At 38.4% G+C, this 20,223-nt stretch overlaps 1 protein-coding gene across 1 annotated transcript in view; it reads right to left on the reverse strand.

Moving 5' to 3' along the window:
• LOC136863948 (mitogen-activated protein kinase kinase kinase 1) overlaps positions 1 to 20,223 on the reverse strand; it is a 545,708-nt gene that overhangs the window by 38,608 nt on the left and 486,877 nt on the right. Inside the window, exons 11-12 of the mRNA XM_067140398.2 lie at positions 14,567 to 15,790; positions 14,336 to 14,476 (exon numbers count right to left, since the gene is read on the reverse strand). Coding sequence (XP_066996499.2) covers positions 14,336 to 14,476; positions 14,567 to 15,790 — 1,365 coding nt within the window. The remainder of the gene's footprint in view (positions 1 to 14,335; positions 14,477 to 14,566; positions 15,791 to 20,223) is intronic.

Consider the following 20,223-nt stretch of genomic DNA (forward strand, 5'->3'; position numbering starts at 1 on the left):
CGAAATATGACCAAAATATTATGTTTCTATTAAAATAGCTCAAAATATGACCTTATGACAAAAAATAGCCAAAATATGCATTTATATGACAAATAAAAATCATTTAATTTGGACAATAATCACCTGATTTGCACCAGTGTCCAATCAGGCAAGAAAATATAGACAGAGAAAAAATATGACTTTTCCTAAACATCCGAGCCCTACTCATCACTAACTGTGCCCAAATTAGGTGGAAAGAAGACCAAATGGGAGTGTAAAGAGTGGATTTTCAACAACATATTATACCCCATACGCTGATACATCTTCAATACGTTCCTTATATTTGTCGGCTTTTGTATTTCCAAGAAAAAAGCAGTTTTGTGAATACTAGTTCTCATTCGGAAAGTTGACGATGATTTTGCACAGCTACAGCTGTCGCCAAACCGCCGAAATATGACCGAAATATGATGTTTCTAGTCTGAAAGCTAGTTAAGTGTTTCTCTCATTTCAAATTGACATGTTAACACCTTGCTACTTAAAATTCCACCCCTGAAGACGAGAACCCAACAATTCTCCGTGACTTTTCGAAAGATAGAGGTCCCTCAGTAAATTATTCAGTTCCGATTGGGAAATTCTTCTTTGCTACTGGTTTAATGCCGCACTCACACATCAAAGGTTTTCAGCAATGAAACAATGGGAAGGTAGCGGCCACCAGCCTTTGTCAAGATGTGATAGTCTGATGATAACTCTCCAATTTACATTACCAACACCTCCCAGTTCAATAGGGTCTGGAGTCACAGTATTTTGAGGAACCCTACAAACCTGAGAATGCCTTCAACCCATTTGCATCCACCCATACTATTGCAATCATTGTAATGCTAACCGATTCTACCACTAGCTGAAAGCAAATTGTATAAAACTGAACTAATACCCTACAGGCCTCCATGGACTTCTATTTACTTAATGCATAATTGGATGCTGTTATGCATCATTAGACCAAGCGCCAAAAGTTGGTTTCGAGATATTCGCGTTGAACTTTAGGTTTATGTGTAAATTCAAGCAAACATAATTTTGTTAAACATGGTACTCCTGGTGTTGTAGGATAATAGATTGTACCTTCTCACCAAATTTTAACATTGTTATACTCACAGTTCATAAATTTTCTTGAAAAAATGGCACTCAGTCTACTGATGCAATTTAAGGTATTTCTCACGTGCACTTAATGCATCACAATGCTACACCAATAACCCCTTACTGTTGAGTATCTACCGAGTAAGAATTCAAAAAATATGCCGTGATTAAAACCTGAATCTCCTACTGCGCTAAGCGCTTGAACCATCACGAGCCGCGCGACAACTCCGGTATATTATTCAAGTTTTAGATGGAGAAACTCTAGAAGGTGAGCTATTCCTTAAAGTCATTGCTATAACCACTTATTGATATGATGAATTTCAACTGATCTGAGTCAAATACAAATGGTAAGAAGTGAGCCATTGTAGTCTATACAATGCAATTCATATTTCTTTATGGATTTTCCTTCACAATAGGCCTATTATGTTCTGAGAGTACAGTACTGACGTGATATTTTCAAGCCTATGGGTAAGATTTGTTTTTCTTTAGACACACATTAGTTGCTAAGTAGAAAGGCCCTCTCAAACCATTAGGGGCCGTTGACTTAAGTGGTTGGCCCCTTTAAACAAGCATCGTCATCATCATCATCATCATCATCATCATTGGAATGACAGTCCCTTAAACTAAGTAAAGGATATGAAGGTCGGTATATGTGGTTATGATTACCTTATTCCAAGAAAAATAAAGTGATTCTGAAAGAAAGTATAGAATTTTAATTACTTATCTCAGTCGAACAGAAAATGTGATTATATTCGCACCCATAAATTCATATAAAACACTGGACAGGTAATAAGGTTGTTACTCTCAGTTCATTCAATCTTGAAATCAGGATCTCCATTGCATCCATCTATGCTGTTCACGATATCAGAATCCCCTTAAAGGTCCTGGTAAAATTGTTTGGCATCTGCAAGTATTAGGTGCATCAGCAAATTAAGGTATCCAAGTTTGGCTTCAGAGATAGGTTTTCCATTTGGCCACAAAGGTATTAATGCCTGATTAAAGGGAACTCTAGTTTCCTGTGGTCATCCTAGTCTTGACGTATTTAGATTTACTTCTATATATTCACCATCAAATGTAGTTTTGGCGTACATACTGAACGGTTGTGATTTCAAGAACTGGATTTCTTTTAGTTTTTGCCGGTTTATCTTGCAACCATGGACATCCGTTTCCCGATTCACAATCAGTTTTTCAAGTTTTACTGAACTTAAGAACGTGTTTTCCATCTGGTGAAGTACAATGGAGTTTTTTCTGCCTGCAGTTTCTCATTACGTTTACATAGTCCTCTGCAATGTATAAACGCTAATAAAATTTGAGGGCATGCTAAATATCTGCAGTCACTGCTTTCATTATTCTTATCACCGAGCAGTCGCTTAAGTGCGGCCAGTATCCAGTATTCGGGAGACAGTAGGTTCGAATCCCACTGTCGGCAGCCCTGAAAATGGTTTTCCGTGGTTTCCCATTTTCACACCAGGCAAATGCTGGGGCTGTACGTTAATTAAGGCCACGGCCGCTTCCTTCCCACTACTAACCCCTTCCTGTCCCATCGTCGCCATAAGACATATCTGTGTCGGTGCGACGTAAAGCAACTAGCAAATTATTCTTATCTGAAATTCACTGATTTGATGTGTATTACCTAGCATAACATGTTAAAACACTGTTACACTGAAGCCTTTGCAGCTTATTCAAATAAATATATCAATACAAAAATACTACTTACATTGCAGACTCCCGTATTAGATACCATACAACAATCTCATTTTCATACTAACCTTAGAAAGTTCTTCTAGAGAATGAAACTCCGACGTAACCATTTTAGCAAGCTGCATTAGTAGCATTGTCCTTCACCTTACTTTCAGAAGTACTTGATACATCGCTGAACTTCGTCACTTGATAAACCACTCAATGTATCACCACGTCAAAACTTAGCACTATCGAAAACGCGGGCTTCCTCACTGTCATACATGATGGAATGTGAGGAATAATGATGCAAAATGGAATGTCGCATAGTCTATTGATGCAATTTACAGTTTAACTGATTCCCGCTATGTCGCTTAGGTTTTAAGTTTCCTAACAACTAATCCCCTCTTGTAAGACAGTGGGGAATTTATTATAAATAGTTCAAGCTTTCCTCTATAAGATAGTGCTAAAATCTCAATTTTCGTCAAATGGCGCTTAGTCTATTGATGCATAACTCCATCCAATTGAATATTAATGATAGTGTTCAACATTTCTTATGACCATAGCCATGGGATCTTCAGATTTATGAGTAATGTGAACTACAGGGTTGTGACTTTTCATTTCAAAATTCCTACAGGCATGGGCTGAGATTCCAACAGTGGCTGCCTCTGATAGTCACAAGAGACCAATGCCTTTCCCAGATTGTTCTGTAACTTCTTTAATACAGTACTATCTTCCTGACTTTTCCTGTTTTCCACATCACTACTAAAGCTTACTTCATAATGGGAGCTGTTGTGAAAATATATTTCAACCTCTCTGTACCATTATTATGGATGTTTGACAGTTATCCTTCTTTAGACACCTCATGACCTAGCAACATAATTAAACATTGACTGTCCAAGACAGGAAAATACCAAGCAGATAATTCTATCAATGGCAGAAGAGATAAGTAAGTACTTCACATTGCTGCTGAACAGTAATAACACTTCCTTTTATTAGAGGATGATTTTCATCCACTGGGTGACCAATTCTCGATTTTTGACAAACCAGTCAGATCACCTTGCTGAGACAAAAACCAATGACACATCTCATAATATAAGCAAACTTTTCATTATTGTCAATTTTTGGATGTTCCTTTCACTCTCTTTTCTTTGGCTAGCAACAACAGGATAATGTGTGACTGATTTACAGCCATTCAAGAATGACTCATGGTAATGATTTTTTTCAAACATTTAGAGTTTTACAATGTTAAAGTTTATACTTATGATTATATTTTTAATCCCTCTATGTTTTTTAGTTGATTATTGATGGGTGGTTCAGTCTTTGATATATTTTATAACTTTTATATTTTTTATGGAAGTTGTTTTTGCTTACTAGTGGCTTTATGTCTCACCGACACAGATAGGTCTTATGGCGACGATGGGATAGGAACGGCCTGGGAGTGGGAACGAAGCGACCGTGGCCTTAATTAAGGTACAGCCCCAGTATTTGCCTGGTGTGAAAATGGGAAACCACGGAAAACCATCTACAAGGCTGCCGACAGTGGGATTCGAACTCACTATCTCCCGGATGCAAGCTCACAGCCGCGCGCCCCTAACCACACGGCCAACTCGCCCGGTGAATTAGGTCTTGAGGAAGCAGTAATAATATTATGTACCCGTCTAAATGGTACCTCAGTTAATTTGGGAAAGCTGGGAATATTTATTACGGAGCATTGCTTACGAGTGCGCGTGTACCAGCTGTGACATAGTTGTGCGAGAGCGAGCCGGCCGAAACTAGGTCAACAGCTGATCGAGGGTGACCAGAGCGCAGTTACGTCACGACACCAGCAGACGACAGAGGGGAGGAGAAATGTTCTCATAAAATCCACTCGTAGCGGTCAAGGACGAGCTATGGCGCAGGTCGATTACCAGCCAATAGAAATTGAGGAAAGTGCTGGAAATATTAGGATTGTTCTGGAGAAGTCGAAGGAAGTTCTTGTGTATGAACGACAGAACAGTTCAGGAAAAATTTCACGAGACGACGGCCAGAACAGTTTTCCAAGAGCACGTCGGACAGTGGTTTTCTTACGAGAAGTCGAACCGTGTATTCTCTACGGGAAAGAAGAATATTTTTAGACGACGTGAATACTAGTGTAATCCTTGTAGGGCACGATCATTACATTATTTGAAGGCCAGTGTAATTCATTGTTAGCTCAACGCAGTATCCAGCGAGCTTATTACAGTCATGCATTCTCCCGGGTGGAAAATGTTAAACCACAGACAGTCAGCGTGCTCATTAAAGCCGATTCTTGCCATAGAAGCTTTAGGAATGTTCCATTGGACATTATGAAAGGAAGTCACGATCTCAAGTGGATAGACTAGAGGAAATCTAACCTTTATTTAATCATCATAATATTCAGCCCTATTATTTGTCAGCCTAAGGCGCATCGTAACTTAATGAATGTGTACAGAAGACGAAGCTTATAGTAATAATGGACCTGAAGTACATCGTTGCGCCAAGTTAAGTGTTGAAAATAACTTAGTGAGTTATAGCTAGTGTGGATCCTTGTGCTAATAGAATATTTTAGTTTCAGCTATCTCCGAGGAAACCAAGTTGTCGAGATGCGGCGATCAAGAGGGAAATCGAGAGATTTTCTGGGACTTTGCTGGAATAAAAGGAAGACGCTGAATAGAGCTACAGTCATGTGGAACTAAATTCCAGAGTGCACGCCAACGCGATGACTTTGTACATCCGTAAACCACCATAGATGAGGCAAGAGATGTCGTCGCCTGGAGCAGCATCCCGACGCCAAGGATTCTCACCGGAAATATGAGTACCCTTGTAAAATTTCTTCTCTTTTAGTAGATGACTAGATTGTATTCTTGCGTAGAGTAAAGTAGTTTCCTTAGTAATTTGTATTTAATGGTGATGGGAGAGCGTTCCTTACTTCGTTGATTTGTGATTTCAATATTGTTCTATCTTTGCATTTCCTTGGAATAATGATAGTTTTATTTTGGACGTGATGATGAATAATCCCAGTTGTTCTTGAGTCGACAAGAGTGAGTGATTATGATCTTCGAAAGTGACTTTAAGGGAGTAAGGCCTACTAACAATCATGATAATAATAATAGTAATAATAAGAATAAATTAAACTCATAAAAATAGTAAATGAAGATATGATTAGATGTAGGAGTACACTATAATTAAATCGTAGTTTTAAAACCCTGTTAGTCATGTGTAGTGATCGATGGTAGAAGGGAAAGTGAACGACGAATGTAAGAAATATTCTTCGAGAGAACGATCTAGGAGCCATTATAGGATAATAATAATAATAATGCTAATAATAGTAAAGGTCGGATAATGTAAAAGTTGTTGAGATTAAACTTGTATGGTCATTGTGATAATGGAATTCGCCATTAATGGACGACATGGGACTACTAGGGTGCATGTCGGGCCTAAAAGGTATTATGAGTCACAGTGATTGTAATGAATGATTATGGCGATAATGATTTATGAGGATGTACGAATTTAGTGACTAATAATAGGTCCATTTCTGGCTCAACAACTGAAATGAATAATACATGACTTAATCGTTATTAGATGTTTTCGAGGCTCGTGAGCTCTTATCACTGATGATGGTGATAGTTATTCTTCGAGAGAGAAATTTGGCTTTCTGTATCATCATAACTACAGTCATGAGCGAGTTTTTATTCTGGTCAGATGATTGTAAGGATCTTCAATAAAACTCAAGAGGAAGACGAGATAAATGACTGGATAATAATAATAATAATAAATATTACAGATTCATTGTGTGATAAAAATTTACTTAACCAGTTGATAGAATTGGGTTGTTTGATGTCATTTACTTATATCATTCCAAGGAAACTTATCTTGTATATTTTTTTTGGTGACTGTGAAGCATTGTTGTTGTTGTTGTTGATTCCGTGTAGGATCTCATGATGCTCTATCCATCCATGAAATGCTAGGTAATTTAGAAAAGTTAAATAGAGTAAGGAAAGAATACAGTCAAGCGTAGTCTACGAGAGAGAGGGAGTTATGCCAAAGAAATTGTAAAAATATTTTCCCAACACTAAAATGAAATTGTAAAGGAATTTTATGATGACAAGATGAGTTAGAGGATTTTCACAGGTAGAGTGAATGAATTTTCAAGAGATTTCCTCGAACAAGTAAATGCTGAGCTAATAGTAATTTTTCTTCAAAATGTATGAAATTATTTTACCTGTAAATGACTAAACATGAGTTATAACGGGAAATGACAGCTTTGCTAATTTTGTGGTTCATTCGATGTTGCAGAGTAAAATACTGGGTGGAGTTTCACTGAAGAAGCAATGGAATCTAACTCCAGAAGCATGCGAGGACTTATAGTCGTGTTCATTTATTCACAAGCCATTAAAGATTGAGATATTTCTTTTGTTGCAAAGTCACATTGTATTTAAAATTTTTTTTTTTTCTTCCTTTTCATGCATTTGTCCAGACTGAGTTTCCGTTATGTTTTAATAAACGTTGTTGTTATTTGCCCTGATTTTCATTTATATTGTGTCACCTATCCAGTCACCAAGGGTCCTGAAAATATAAACTCTGTGAAATTGTCCCTTAATAGCAAAATCGGCCCTGCGAACGGTCCACCCTTTTGGGACTCTCGTTTTGCCGACTGAGCGACCCCGGAGAAGGGGACATATTTCATTGGCGCCCAACTTTCAGGGCCAACCAAAACCCTCATTGCTTAGGCATTGATCGTTTTGGTGGATTATTTCCAGGGCATATTTTTGTTGTTGTTGTTATATTTACGATCTTGTTGTTTCGGCGAACACTATGGTGGCGCAAAAGCAAGGAGATGGTAATTTTCATTCAGTTAAATGGTGACAATTAAATGGATAGAGATACCAAGGTTGGTAATGACATAATACAACTGGACATTGCTTCGGTATAGGTCTATTTGTTACAGTACGGAGAGCATGCTTGTTGAGTTCATACTTTGTATTTTACAAATTCTTTGGCAATTTCCGGTGAAATTTAGGCAAATGGGGCAAAGATGTACAGGTTCATCGTTGTTGGCGAGCACAATGCTTATGAATTGTAATGGATTTGGATACTTTAGCTCGGATGATAGCGGAGATGAGAGCCAGCGCTGAGAAATTGGGAGCTGAGAATAAGGCTAGTATTGAAAGACTTGAACGTAATCAATCCGAAATGAGAGCGGAAACTAAGGCTAGTGTTGATTCTATTAGAACTGAGTTTAAGGAGAGTCAAGCACAGATGTCACGTGAGTTCAAAGACAACCAGACTAGGTTAACCCAAGAAATTAAAGTGATGTCGCGTGATTTTAAAGATAGTCAGGCGAAGTTGAAACAAGAGATTGAACGAACGGTTACAAACTCGATAGCTAGCGTAGCGCAGGAGTTTACTGAGAGGCTAGGCACGCTCAAGAAATCAATTATGGATAATATGATCACACAGAAGACTGAGGTGGAAAGGAAAATTTCTGAGCTTAGCAACCAAATACAATCGCATAAGGAAAATACGACCGATGTGCAATTGAGGTGGACTAAACGATTTAAGGAAGTATGTGATAGTATAATTCAGGTCGACAAGGGGGTCAGACAGGAAATTCAGATGAGCAAAGAAGTCATTACTGGTGAAGTAGAAGGTCTGAAAACAGCTGTAAATGACAATAAGAAAGCTATCGGAGAAGTTGTATCCAAGGTGGAACACAAACTTCTTGCGTCCCGTGGGTTAGTAGGACAAATCGAGGATAAAATAAAAGGGATGTCAGACGAAATATCAAATATGACAACGGAATTACAAACGTTGCGATTGCATAGTGACAGCACACGAGTTGTGACTGCGTCCGTAATTGAAAGGCAATCACAAATGGAGCAACAGTTTAAAGCAGGATTCATTTGTTCGACTCCTAATGCAGCACAGGAGATAAAAACTTCCGGTCGAGCTAAGAATAATACCGCATCTTTAAATCAAATGGACGATAAAGGGAACAGGCCGCAGATTGTGAATATTATACGTCTACAGGACAATCAACCCCGAAAGTTCAACAATCAAAACGGACCTACACCTAAAACTTTTATTAAGGACCTACAAGAATATTTTAAAGATAATGACATTCCTCCTGAACGACAATTACGAGTGACGGAAAAATACCTAGATTCGTCAGCTCACACGTGGTTTATGGCATTCCGGTACAGTTTCGATGATTTCGAAGGATTTAAGGTCGCATTTTTCGATAAATTTTGGAACACAGATATTCAGCACAATTTAAGGACGGAATGGTATGCTCGTCGATATGCTTCGACGCTGCCTACGAAATTTTCCGAGTTTGCCGCAAATCAGATCCGGAAAATTCGAGAATTGGACGACCCACTTCCAGAGGAAGAATTATGCCGAGTCATCATTCGACAGCTACCGCCGGACGTACAAAGAATATTAATAGCATCGAACATCCGAACAGCTATAGAGCTGGAAAGAGTATTAAGACTGCTAGATATGACGTCTAGGGATCATACCCGTAATACTCGAGCCTTGAGTCAGGAAATCAATTCGACTTATGTTGAGAAAGAAAGGACGGTGGTTCCACAGAAAAATAAAGAGGTACAAACTAAAGAAAGGTCCGAACGGAGTGAAACAAGGGATGAGCAGAGATTACAGAGGGGCTTCCATGGATTTCGACCGTATTCGATGGGATCAAGAGGAAGAGATCGATATTTTGGCCGAACTTCCCGAGGAATAAAATATGCCGCCGAGAAAAGAAGAAATTGTTATCGGTTTTATCAACCAAGGGGGACAGTTGATGAAAACAAAGAACATGTCCGGGAACTCAAGGAGAAAACAGACGGAGGTGAAATATGGAGAAGAGCTATTTTGAATCAAAATACAGATCCCGACGTAACAGGCGCAGAATCCCTCGCATTTCAGGAAGAAAAAAAAAGACGGAAAGGAGAGGAGGAGACCGTCTGCCAGCCCGGAATGAGTCAAGGGGTGAAAAAAAAAACGTCAATTTTTGAATGAAGAAATACCCGAAATATTGGCGAATGGTCAAGGGGACTGCTTTGAGATAATTCAGGTGGATTCATGGCTCACACGACCGCATGATTTATTGGAAGAAAGACGCCAGGACAACAACCCGAATAAAGGTAAATTACCTGTCATTACAGCACGAGTATTCGACAGGAAGGTATCCTGTTTAGTTGACACTGGAGCTACCATTAGCGTTATATCCAACAGTTTTTTACAGGAACTGCAGGGAAAAGGAGATATACCATCAATTCCGGTATCCAATATGAAGATTAAGGGTATCATACCGGATAAATCCGTAGAATGCAAAGTGCAGGTTTTCCTCACACTTCAGATAGGAAATTCAGAATTTCCTCACATTTTTGTAGTAATGTCGCGGATCCAATACAATATGATTTTGGGAGTCGACTTCTTAGAGTACTATCAAGCTCAAATTAAATTCAAAACTAATCAAGTTTTATTAAGGAAAAACGATTTTTCAGAAATCGTATCCCTGGAAGATGGGGAAACCCAAAGTCTTGCTGACTGACCACGGATCGCAATTCACGGCTGAAGAGTTCCGACGAGGCTTATCTGAAATGGGGGTCAAGCACACCATGAGTTCGATCCGAAATCCAGCCAGTAATCCCGCTGAGCGGGTGATGCAAGAGATTTCAAAATTTTGCAGAATTTATTGTAAAAACAGACACGATAGGTGGATCGCAGTGTTACCAATAATGATGGACGTGGTAAATAACACAGTGCATGAGGCGACGAAATTAATTCCCTCAGTCATTCACTTCAATCAATATCCCGTCCGAACTTGGGACAACGTAATTCCCCACCTGGATCAAAGACGTCCTACTCATGCGGAAGTAATTCTCCAAGCGAGAGAAAACCTTGTAGATCATGCCAACAGAAGACGGAGGAGAGTACGTAAGAAACGATTTCATCGTCCCTTAAATGTTGGAGAGTACGTATTACTCCGTAAACCCGCTATTTCAAGTCCTGTTGAAAAATTCTACGCGAAGTTCGCACCTTTATATGTTGGACCTTACAGAGTAATTAAAGACTTGGGGAACAACGCATACCAGGTAGAAAGTTTTGATGGACACTTTAGAGCTATTTATAATGCTGGGAATTTACGTGTCTATCACCAGTCCCGGAGAAATCCTAGAAATTAATCTTGAAAAGGAGCTGTTATGGTGCACATTTTCCGTGTACATTTAGAAAGTGAATTGAGTTGTTATGATTTAATCTACTAATTAAATCCTAAATCAACCAAGGGGGATTATGTACCCGTCTAAATGGTACCTCAGTTAATTTGGGAAAGCTGGGAATATTTATTACGGAGCATTGCTTACGAGTGCGCGTGTACCAGCTGTGACATAGTTGTGCGAGAGCGAGCCGGCCGAAACTAGGTCAACAGCTGATCGAGGGTGACCAGAGCGCAGTTACGTCACGACACCAGCAGACGACAGAGGGGAGGAGAAATGTTCTCATAAAATCCACTCGTAGCGGTCAAGGACGAGCTATGGCGCAGGTCGATTACCAGCCAATAGAAATTGAGGAAAGTGCTGGAAATATTAGGATTGTTCTGGAGAAGTCGAAGGAAGTTCTTGTGTATGAACGACAGAACAGTTCAGGAAAAATTTCACGAGACGATGGCCAGAACAGTTTTCCAAGAGCACGTCGGACAGTGGTTTTCTTACGAGAAGTCGAACCGTGTATTCTCTACGGGAAAGAAGAATATTTTTAGACGACGTGAATACTAGTGTAATCCTTGTAGGGCACGATCATTACATTATTTGAAGGCCAGTGTAATTCATTGTTAGCTCAACGCAGTATCCAGCGAGCTTATTACAGTCATGCATTCTCCCGGGTGGAAAATGTTAAACCACAGACAGTCAGCGTGCTCATTAAAGCCGATTCTTGCCATAGAAGCTTTAGGAATGTTCCATTGGACATTATGAAAGGAAGTCACGATCTCAAGTGGATAGACGAGAGGAAATCTAACCTTTATTTAATCATCATAATATTCAGCCCTATTATTTGTCAGCCTAAGGCGCATCGTAACTTAATGAATGTGTACAGAAGACGAAGCTTATAGTAATAATGGACCTGAAGTACATCGTTGCGCCAAGTTAAGTGTTGAAAATAACTTAGTGAGTTATAGCTAGTGTGGATCCTTGTGCTAATAGAATATTTTAGTTTCAGCTATCTCCGAGGAAACCAAGTTGTCGAGATGCGGCGATCAAGAGGGAAATCGAGAGATTTTCTGGGACTTTGCTGGAATAAAAGGAAGACGCTGAATAGAGCTACAGTCATGTGGAACTAAATTCCAGAGTGCACGCCAACGCGATGACTTTGTACATCCGTAAACCACCATAGATGAGGCAAGAGATGTCGTCGCCTGGAGCAGCATCCCGACGCCAAGGATTCTCACCGGAAATATGAGTACCCTTGTAAAATTTCTTCTCTTTTAGTAGATGACTAGATTGTATTCTTGCGTAGAGTAAAGTAGTTTCCTTAGTAATTTGTATTTAATGGTGATGGGAGAGCGTTCCTTACTTCGTTGATTTGTGATTTCAATATTGTTCTATCTTTGCATTTCCTTGGAATAATGATAGTTTTATTTTGGACGTGATGATGAATAATCCCAGTTGTTCTTGAGTCGACAAGAGTGAGTGATTATGATCTTCGAAAGTGACTTTAAGGGAGTAAGGCCTACTAACAATCATGATAATAATAATAGTAATAATAAGAATAAATTAAACTCATAAAAATAGTAAATGAAGATATGATTAGATGTAGGAGTACACTATAATTAAATCGTAGTTTTAAAACCCTGTTAGTCATGTGTAGTGATCGATGGTAGAAGGGAAAGTGAACGACGAATGTAAGAAATATTCTTCGAGAGAACGATCTAGGAGCCATTATAGGATAATAATAATAATAATGCTAATAATAGTAAAGGTCGGATAATGTAAAAGTTGTTGAGATTAAACTTGTATGGTCATTGTGATAATGGAATTCGCCATTAATGGACGACATGGGACTACTAGGGTGCATGTCGGGCCTAAAAGGTATTATGAGTCACAGTGATTGTAATGAATGATTATGGCGATAATGATTTATGAGGATGTACGAATTTAGTGACTAATAATAGGTCCATTTCTGGCTCAACAACTGAAATGAATAATACATGACTTAATCGTTATTAGATGTTTTCGAGGCTCGTGAGCTCTTATCACTGATGATGGTGATAGTTATTCTTCGAGAGAGAAATTTGGCTTTCTGTATCATCATAACTACAGTCATGAGCGAGTTTTTATTCTGGTCAGATGATTGTAAGGATCTTCAATAAAACTCAAGAGGAAGACGAGATAAATGACTGGATAATAATAATAATAATAAATATTACAGATTCATTGTGTGATAAAAATTTACTTAACCAGTTGATAGAATTGGGTTGTTTGATGTCATTTACTTATATCATTCCAAGGAAACTTATCTTGTATATTTTTTTTGGTGACTGTGAAGCATTGTTGTTGTTGTTGTTGATTCCGTGTAGGATCTCATGATGCTCTATCCATCCATGAAATGCTAGGTAATTTAGAAAAGTTAAATAGAGTAAGGAAAGAATACAGTCAAGCGTAGTCTACGAGAGAGAGGGAGTTATGCCAAAGAAATTGTAAAAATATTTTCCCAACACTAAAATGAAATTGTAAAGGAATTTTATGATGACAAGATGAGTTAGAGGATTTTCACAGGTAGAGTGAATGAATTTTCAAGAGATTTCCTCGAACAAGTAAATGCTGAGCTAATAGTAATTTTTCTTCAAAATGTATGAAATTATTTTACCTGTAAATGACTAAACATGAGTTATAACGGGAAATGACAGCTTTGCTAATTTTGTGGTTCATTCGATGTTGCAGAGTAAAATACTGGGTGGAGTTTCACTGAAGAAGCAATGGAATCTAACTCCAGAAGCATGCGAGGACTTATAGTCGTGTTCATTTATTCACAAGCCATTAAAGATTGAGATATTTCTTTTGTTGCAAAGTCACATTGTATTTAAAATTTTTTTTTTTTCTTCCTTTTCATGCATTTGTCCAGACTGAGTTTCCGTTATGTTTTAATAAACGTTGTTGTTATTTGCCCTGATTTTCATTTATATTGTGTCACCTATCCAGTCACCAAGGGTCCTGAAAATATAAACTCTGTGAAATTGTCCCTTAATAGCAAAATCGGCCCTGCGAACGGTCCACCCTTTTGGGACTCTCGTTTTGCCGACTGAGCGACCCCGGAGAAGGGGACAATACAGTATTTACTTTTCGGTATTTTGCACAGTACAATTTTGTTTTCAACATAGAAATAACCTACCCCCTTTGTATATGAAAAGTTTTGGTAGATTATGGCACATCCTCAAAGTAACTGTTACACTGAAATATCCAGAAATGACTTATGTAGAACGTCACTCTACTGAAGATATTTATTACACTGAGTATTTATGAATTGAATTCAAGAATCTACAAACCTGTTTCACAGCCATGAGTGTACCAGTCTCAACATCTCTCGCCTGATAACAAGTACTATAAGCTCCTGTTCCAAGTAATGGGCCTCGCTTCCAATGGACATCTTCCAAGTAAGTAGTCAGTTTAACAATTTCTCCCATGTACTGCAATACAGAATTCAATGAAAACAATGAGCCAAATTTCACTTCTGATACGAAAATTTGTAATCATAATGGGAATGGAAATTAACATACCCTGGTTTGAATGGAGAAGCCTCCTGGCCTGACCAGTGTCTCGGACTCTGTCCCACGATATTCAGGAATTCTCTGTTCATTTTCTTGCGGCCGCTCTCCTTCATTTGGTGTAACAGGACCAACTTTATCACATAATGGCCTATCATTTGGAGAGTTCGGAACACACCCCATCACTCTGCTGAAGAAGCTTATATTTTCATCTTCCACAGGAGAATGGCAGAAGCAGTCATGAGTAGGTGTAGAAGGACTGTCAACTAACCCATGATCACAACCCGAATCACAAGTACCATTTAATTCAGGCTTTGTGGGAAGAATATCCTCCACTTTCTTATTTCTAGAAAATAAACTTGACAGTTTTGATCCCGAGTTGATCCAACGTTTAGAAGATGGTGATGGAGACTGATGACTGTTAGGTACTTGCTGGTGCCTGGTTGCCTTCCTTACCTTCACAACTGATTCAAGAGGCAGATCCTTTGGCCGTACTGGAGGTGAAGATGACCTTAAACTAGATACTGCAGATGATCCTTGCATTTCTATTTTGTTACTTGCAACATTCATTTGTGTGCCGCGAGCTGGTTTACATTTCTTCTGGGAACAATTAGGAGTCTGGGATTGGCTATCAATGGCCAACTGGAGGCGTTTTTTCAGTCTTGATTGTAAGCTAATATCTAGTTCAGATATCATCTCTAGAATCTGATTTAACATTCCTCTTTCTGCTGTTGTCATACTTGAAGACACTACAAACACATGCCTAGCTAGTTTGCTCACTGTACTATGAGAACTCTGTAGAGCTTTGAATGAAAATTCTATAACAGAAAGAAGTCTATTGAAGTTGTTCAGTTTATATCCTGACTCATTTGCATATAATGGAACATATCTTAGGCAAAATTCTTCAGGAAATACTTGGAGAAGTGTATTCAGCATCAATAGTCTTCCTGCTAACCACTGCCAACTAACAGACTCCACAGTGAAAGGTTCTAACACACAACTCAAAATAATTTCTAGGCCATCGAGACTCCATGAGAGTGGTTCTGAAGATTGTTCACCACTTGGTCCCCTTGCCAGCTCTACCAATACTTCAGCACTCAAATGACTAGTGCGTCTGTTGCGATCAGCACACTTCTTTAGGAGTGTTTTAATAACAGGTCGAATAAGTTCTTGGAATTCTTCAGACTGACTCCAGTTTTGACAAGCTGCATTGTTCACAAGAACTCTGAAGCATCGCTGAAAAACATAAAAAATAGAATTAGTGTACAGGATTTTAGTAACTTATATCACTTTGCATAGAAATTCAGCAAATAAACAAGCACATCATTGAACACTTCATCACAAAATAGCCAACCTGTGGAAATGTGTGGATTTGCACAGTTGCAACTGACACAACTTTCTGGGTAACCTCTTAACTTAAAAGCCCAAGATATTGCAGGTTAATTTTTAAGAAAAATTAAAACCCTGAAAATATTCAAGCAACCTAACAGTATGCAGTAAATAAACTTAAAACCTCAAATATAAATATTTTGTGCACCTAGTTACACAAGATTGCATAAAACTTCACTTTTACTTTTCAAATTCTCAGACAAATTTATATCACAGTACAGAGAGGAAGATGAGAACAAAATCATGATATATGTGTGACATAGCTCTGTATAATGCAACTTACTTTAATGCACATCATACGGCAGCAAATATCTGAAAGTGATTTATGCTGAATTATGACCAAAAATATGTCTTGATTTTCATGAAATATTTTCATTGTAATATAGTTTTGTTTTACAATACAATGTGCCTAGTTTTTCATTGTAAACATTAATAATAATAATAATAATAATAATAATAATAATAATAATAATAATAATAATAATAATAATAATAACAACATTATTGGCTTTACGTCCCACTACCTACTTCTACGGCTTTTTGGAGATGCTGAGGTGCCGGAATTCAGTCCTGCAGGAGTTCTTTAACATGCCAGTAAATCTACCAACACGAGGCTGACGTATTTGAGCATCTTCAAATATCACTGGACTGAGCCAGGATCGAACCTCCCAAGTTGGGGTCACAACGTCAGCGCCTCAACCCTCTGAGCCACTCAGCCTGGCACTGTAATTCTTTAGCACAGTCAATGAAAAATTTTAATGGTAACTGTTCACAAAATACTGCTTTTATCCACACAGTTTTCACTCTTGTTTATTTTCCCCCTCATGTAATTTTCCCACCCTTAACTTTGAATTAGAAATTTGGTGGACAATGAACATCTGTATAATTTTCCCACCATGATTATGTAAAAGGTTTTACCAGGCAAGTTGACCCTGCAGTTAGGGGCGCGCAGCTGTGAGCTTGCATCCAGGAGATAGTGAGTTTGAACCCCACCGTCGGCAGCCCTGAAGATGGTTTTCCGTGGTTTCCATTTTTACACCAGGCAAATGCTGGGGCTGTACCTTAATTAAGGCCACGGCCTTTCCTATCCCATCGTCGCCATAAGACCTATCTGTGTCGGTGCAACATAAAGCAAAAAATTTTACCATCATCAGTATTTTTAAAAATTTATTTTCTTCTAAAATGTGCAGCCATCTACTGTTTCAACAACTGATCATCATTTTCTAGACGGCGACCGAGAAAGCGCAAGTGGCAACAATGCAGTAATGGGACCGCTCGGCAAGCTACACTCAGTGTTGGTCCATGCATACATCACTAATATATTTGTAGTAACCACGTGGGAGACGCATACTTTGTTTTTAACATATACCAGTCGCTGTGCTAATTGTGATTTTGTGAAATTCTTTCAGCAACAATTTTTTATTTAGTGCATAATTTTAAACCCAAAAAATGCAGAGGGAAAATTACATAAATTTTATATGGAATCTAAAATACTGATAGAATTTCACCTTTTTTTGTGTGCATTATACGTATTTTCCTCAAAATTTCTACTCTGGCACCTTGTAACAAAGTTGTAAAATATGTTTACAAAGAATGAGGTGGCATTACTTGCTTAAACTAAGTGCTGTCATATGCAATATGCACAACACCATTTAAGTTGGAAAGAAATATTTTTCAGTTTCGTTTTAAAAATCATTGTGTACAGTTAGCCAATCGGCAAGCAAGGGCTGGTTGGGGTGCTTCCAAAAAAGGACATAATATTACATTTCGAGTTGTCAATATCTAGTAATAATATAAGATTTATTCCCTCATCCCTATATTCCATAAACTCTTTAAGCTTCCTCTGTGGATCTGTGGTCGAGTGTCAGCCTCCAGATTCCAAGAACACGAGTTCAAACCCAGCAGAGGTAGCCAGATTTTCGAAGGACAGAGAAAAAGTTCACTCGATACTTCAAAGTGTATGATGTTGGTACGTAAAATATCTCTGGTTGACACCTGGCAAAATTAATTAATTTATTTATTTATCTATTTATTATTATTATTATTATTATTATTATTATTACCTTCATATAACGGCCACCTGTTTTAATAGCAATTTTCTTGAAGAACGACTAGTAACTACTTAAGACATGTTTCAATGCATACAGTGGTAAATGATTGAAGCTCTTATATGTGAAACACTCATCAAACATTGTTTGATGATGCCTTGTGTGAATGGTGACAGGAAGATCCATGTTACGGGTTTTGCAGCCCGTTATTGATTAACTTAGTTGAAACTGAGAAGAAATGGCTTCCACTATAACAAGCCATACCATACTGTGTTACTGTAAACATTATTTCTCATCAGAGATGGATCTGGGTTATCTAGGTTTGAGTTCTTCCAGAGTGGGTACATTCCATTTACACCGAAAGTATCCCATGCTGTAATTAGAGGTATGTCAATTCAAACTAAGACTCAGAGTGCTAATCAAAGAACTGGCATATTCGACATTCAGAATGTCTTCTTCAGTACCAACATTTGTTCCTCAGCACCTAACAACCCAAGTTCCATTTACCGTATCAGTTTCACTTAGGTTATGATGTGCTGTCTCAAAAGCATATCTGTGAAATTGCTGTCAATTAGGAAACTGGCAGTGATAGTGTCTTATGGTAACAAGGGCATTTCCATCACATAATCCACAGATATAACATCAACGTACACCACATTACTGCACCTCTCTTTCTGTCCAAGTCTCTAGCTATGAATGAGTGACATGAAAGATAAAGTAAAAGCCAGTTTATCCAGCAATTGATCTTCCAGAAAGTTCTACTAACTAGAAAAGCAATCAAGTGCTTCATTCTGGTTCATTATCCCATGAAATGGCAGCAAGAATATGGAAATCCTGCACAATTAAACGAGTGCCCCTAGATGGGTCTGGTGTAATTAAATGAAATGTTACCTTTGCCATTACAGTTTTGTGCTTGGCATGCCATGTTGTTTTGTAATCTGAACACTACTACAATATCATGTAAGGAGAAAGTAAGAAGAGGAAAGGAGTGGCATTAACAATAAAGAAAAAATTGACTTATGTCATTGACTTCGGTGTCGCAGAAACTGTTATAAATTAATAAATGAGTATGACATTGGATCGTCTACTATTTATGATATATGTGAGCACACTGTTGAAATTTCATTCAACCACAGAATCGAGCCAGGCCATCACTGGATGTCATGTTCTACGGTAGCTTAAAATTGAGAAATTTGAGAAATTGCGTCAAAACTTCCTTTGGTGGTGATTAACACAAGAACTTCATAGTTCCATTTTACAACATGCTGGATGAGATTGCTCTGCAAGTGAGGTACAATACTGCTGTCTTAAAAGCTCTAAAACTATTTAATGGTCATAGAAAATGACAAGGAATTTTACAAGAAAACTGAACTAACAGAGGAGTGCACCTTTTTAGGCAGTTGGTTAGCCAGTTTCAATACAGTAGAACCTCGATGCATCATTACCGGATCTGTTGTTTTCCCATATCCATCGTTCAATTTATTTGGTCCCAAAAATGTTCCATATAAACCAATGATTAACGTTCCTCGAACTATTGTTTTATCGCATCGATCGTCAAAAAATTTGTCCTCGGCCACATTTTTCCCGCATGGATCAATCGTACAAAAGAAAAAATACCCTAAAGTTTTTTTTAAATTCAAAGAGACAGCTCAATACTCTAGCATATAATAGCAGCAACTTGTTACGAGGATGTACGAGCGATTCAGATTTGCTAGTTGCTAGTCTTAAACAAGGATCTTGTAAGCTGGAGTGGTGTGCGCAGGCTATTCATGCGCAACCTCACTATGAGCCTCCTGGCCACTAACTAACCCCTAGAAGTATTCTTATTTACAAGAATTAAAACTAAGGCACTGTAAAACGCAAATTTGCCACCATTTTCTGTGTTGCTATTGGTTGGCTAGGGCTGCTACCTTTGTTGGAAATGAGAAAATTGCACAGTTTAAATTAGCCATGGTGTGCGCCGGGTAAGTTTTAATTAGTCACAAGGTTATTAATCACATCGTACCTTGTGAAGTGTATGGGATGCTAGGGGCCTGTTGACCACTTTGTTGCCCCTGCCCAATTGTCTTGTTACAAGCTGGACCTAACCAAGCCAGACCAATAATCTATTCACTAGCCTGGTCTTGAAACTAATTCATAAGTTCACAGCCTCGCAATTGCTGTGACATCGTCCGAGACGCGCCATGTTGAATTTCTAACCTCTGTGATATCGAGCCGCGCCGTGTGGCGGTG

Source organism: Anabrus simplex, chromosome 2 (genome assembly GCF_040414725.1).
Source record: "Anabrus simplex isolate iqAnaSimp1 chromosome 2, ASM4041472v1, whole genome shotgun sequence".
In the NCBI taxonomy this organism is placed as follows: domain Eukaryota; kingdom Metazoa; phylum Arthropoda; class Insecta; order Orthoptera; family Tettigoniidae; genus Anabrus; species Anabrus simplex.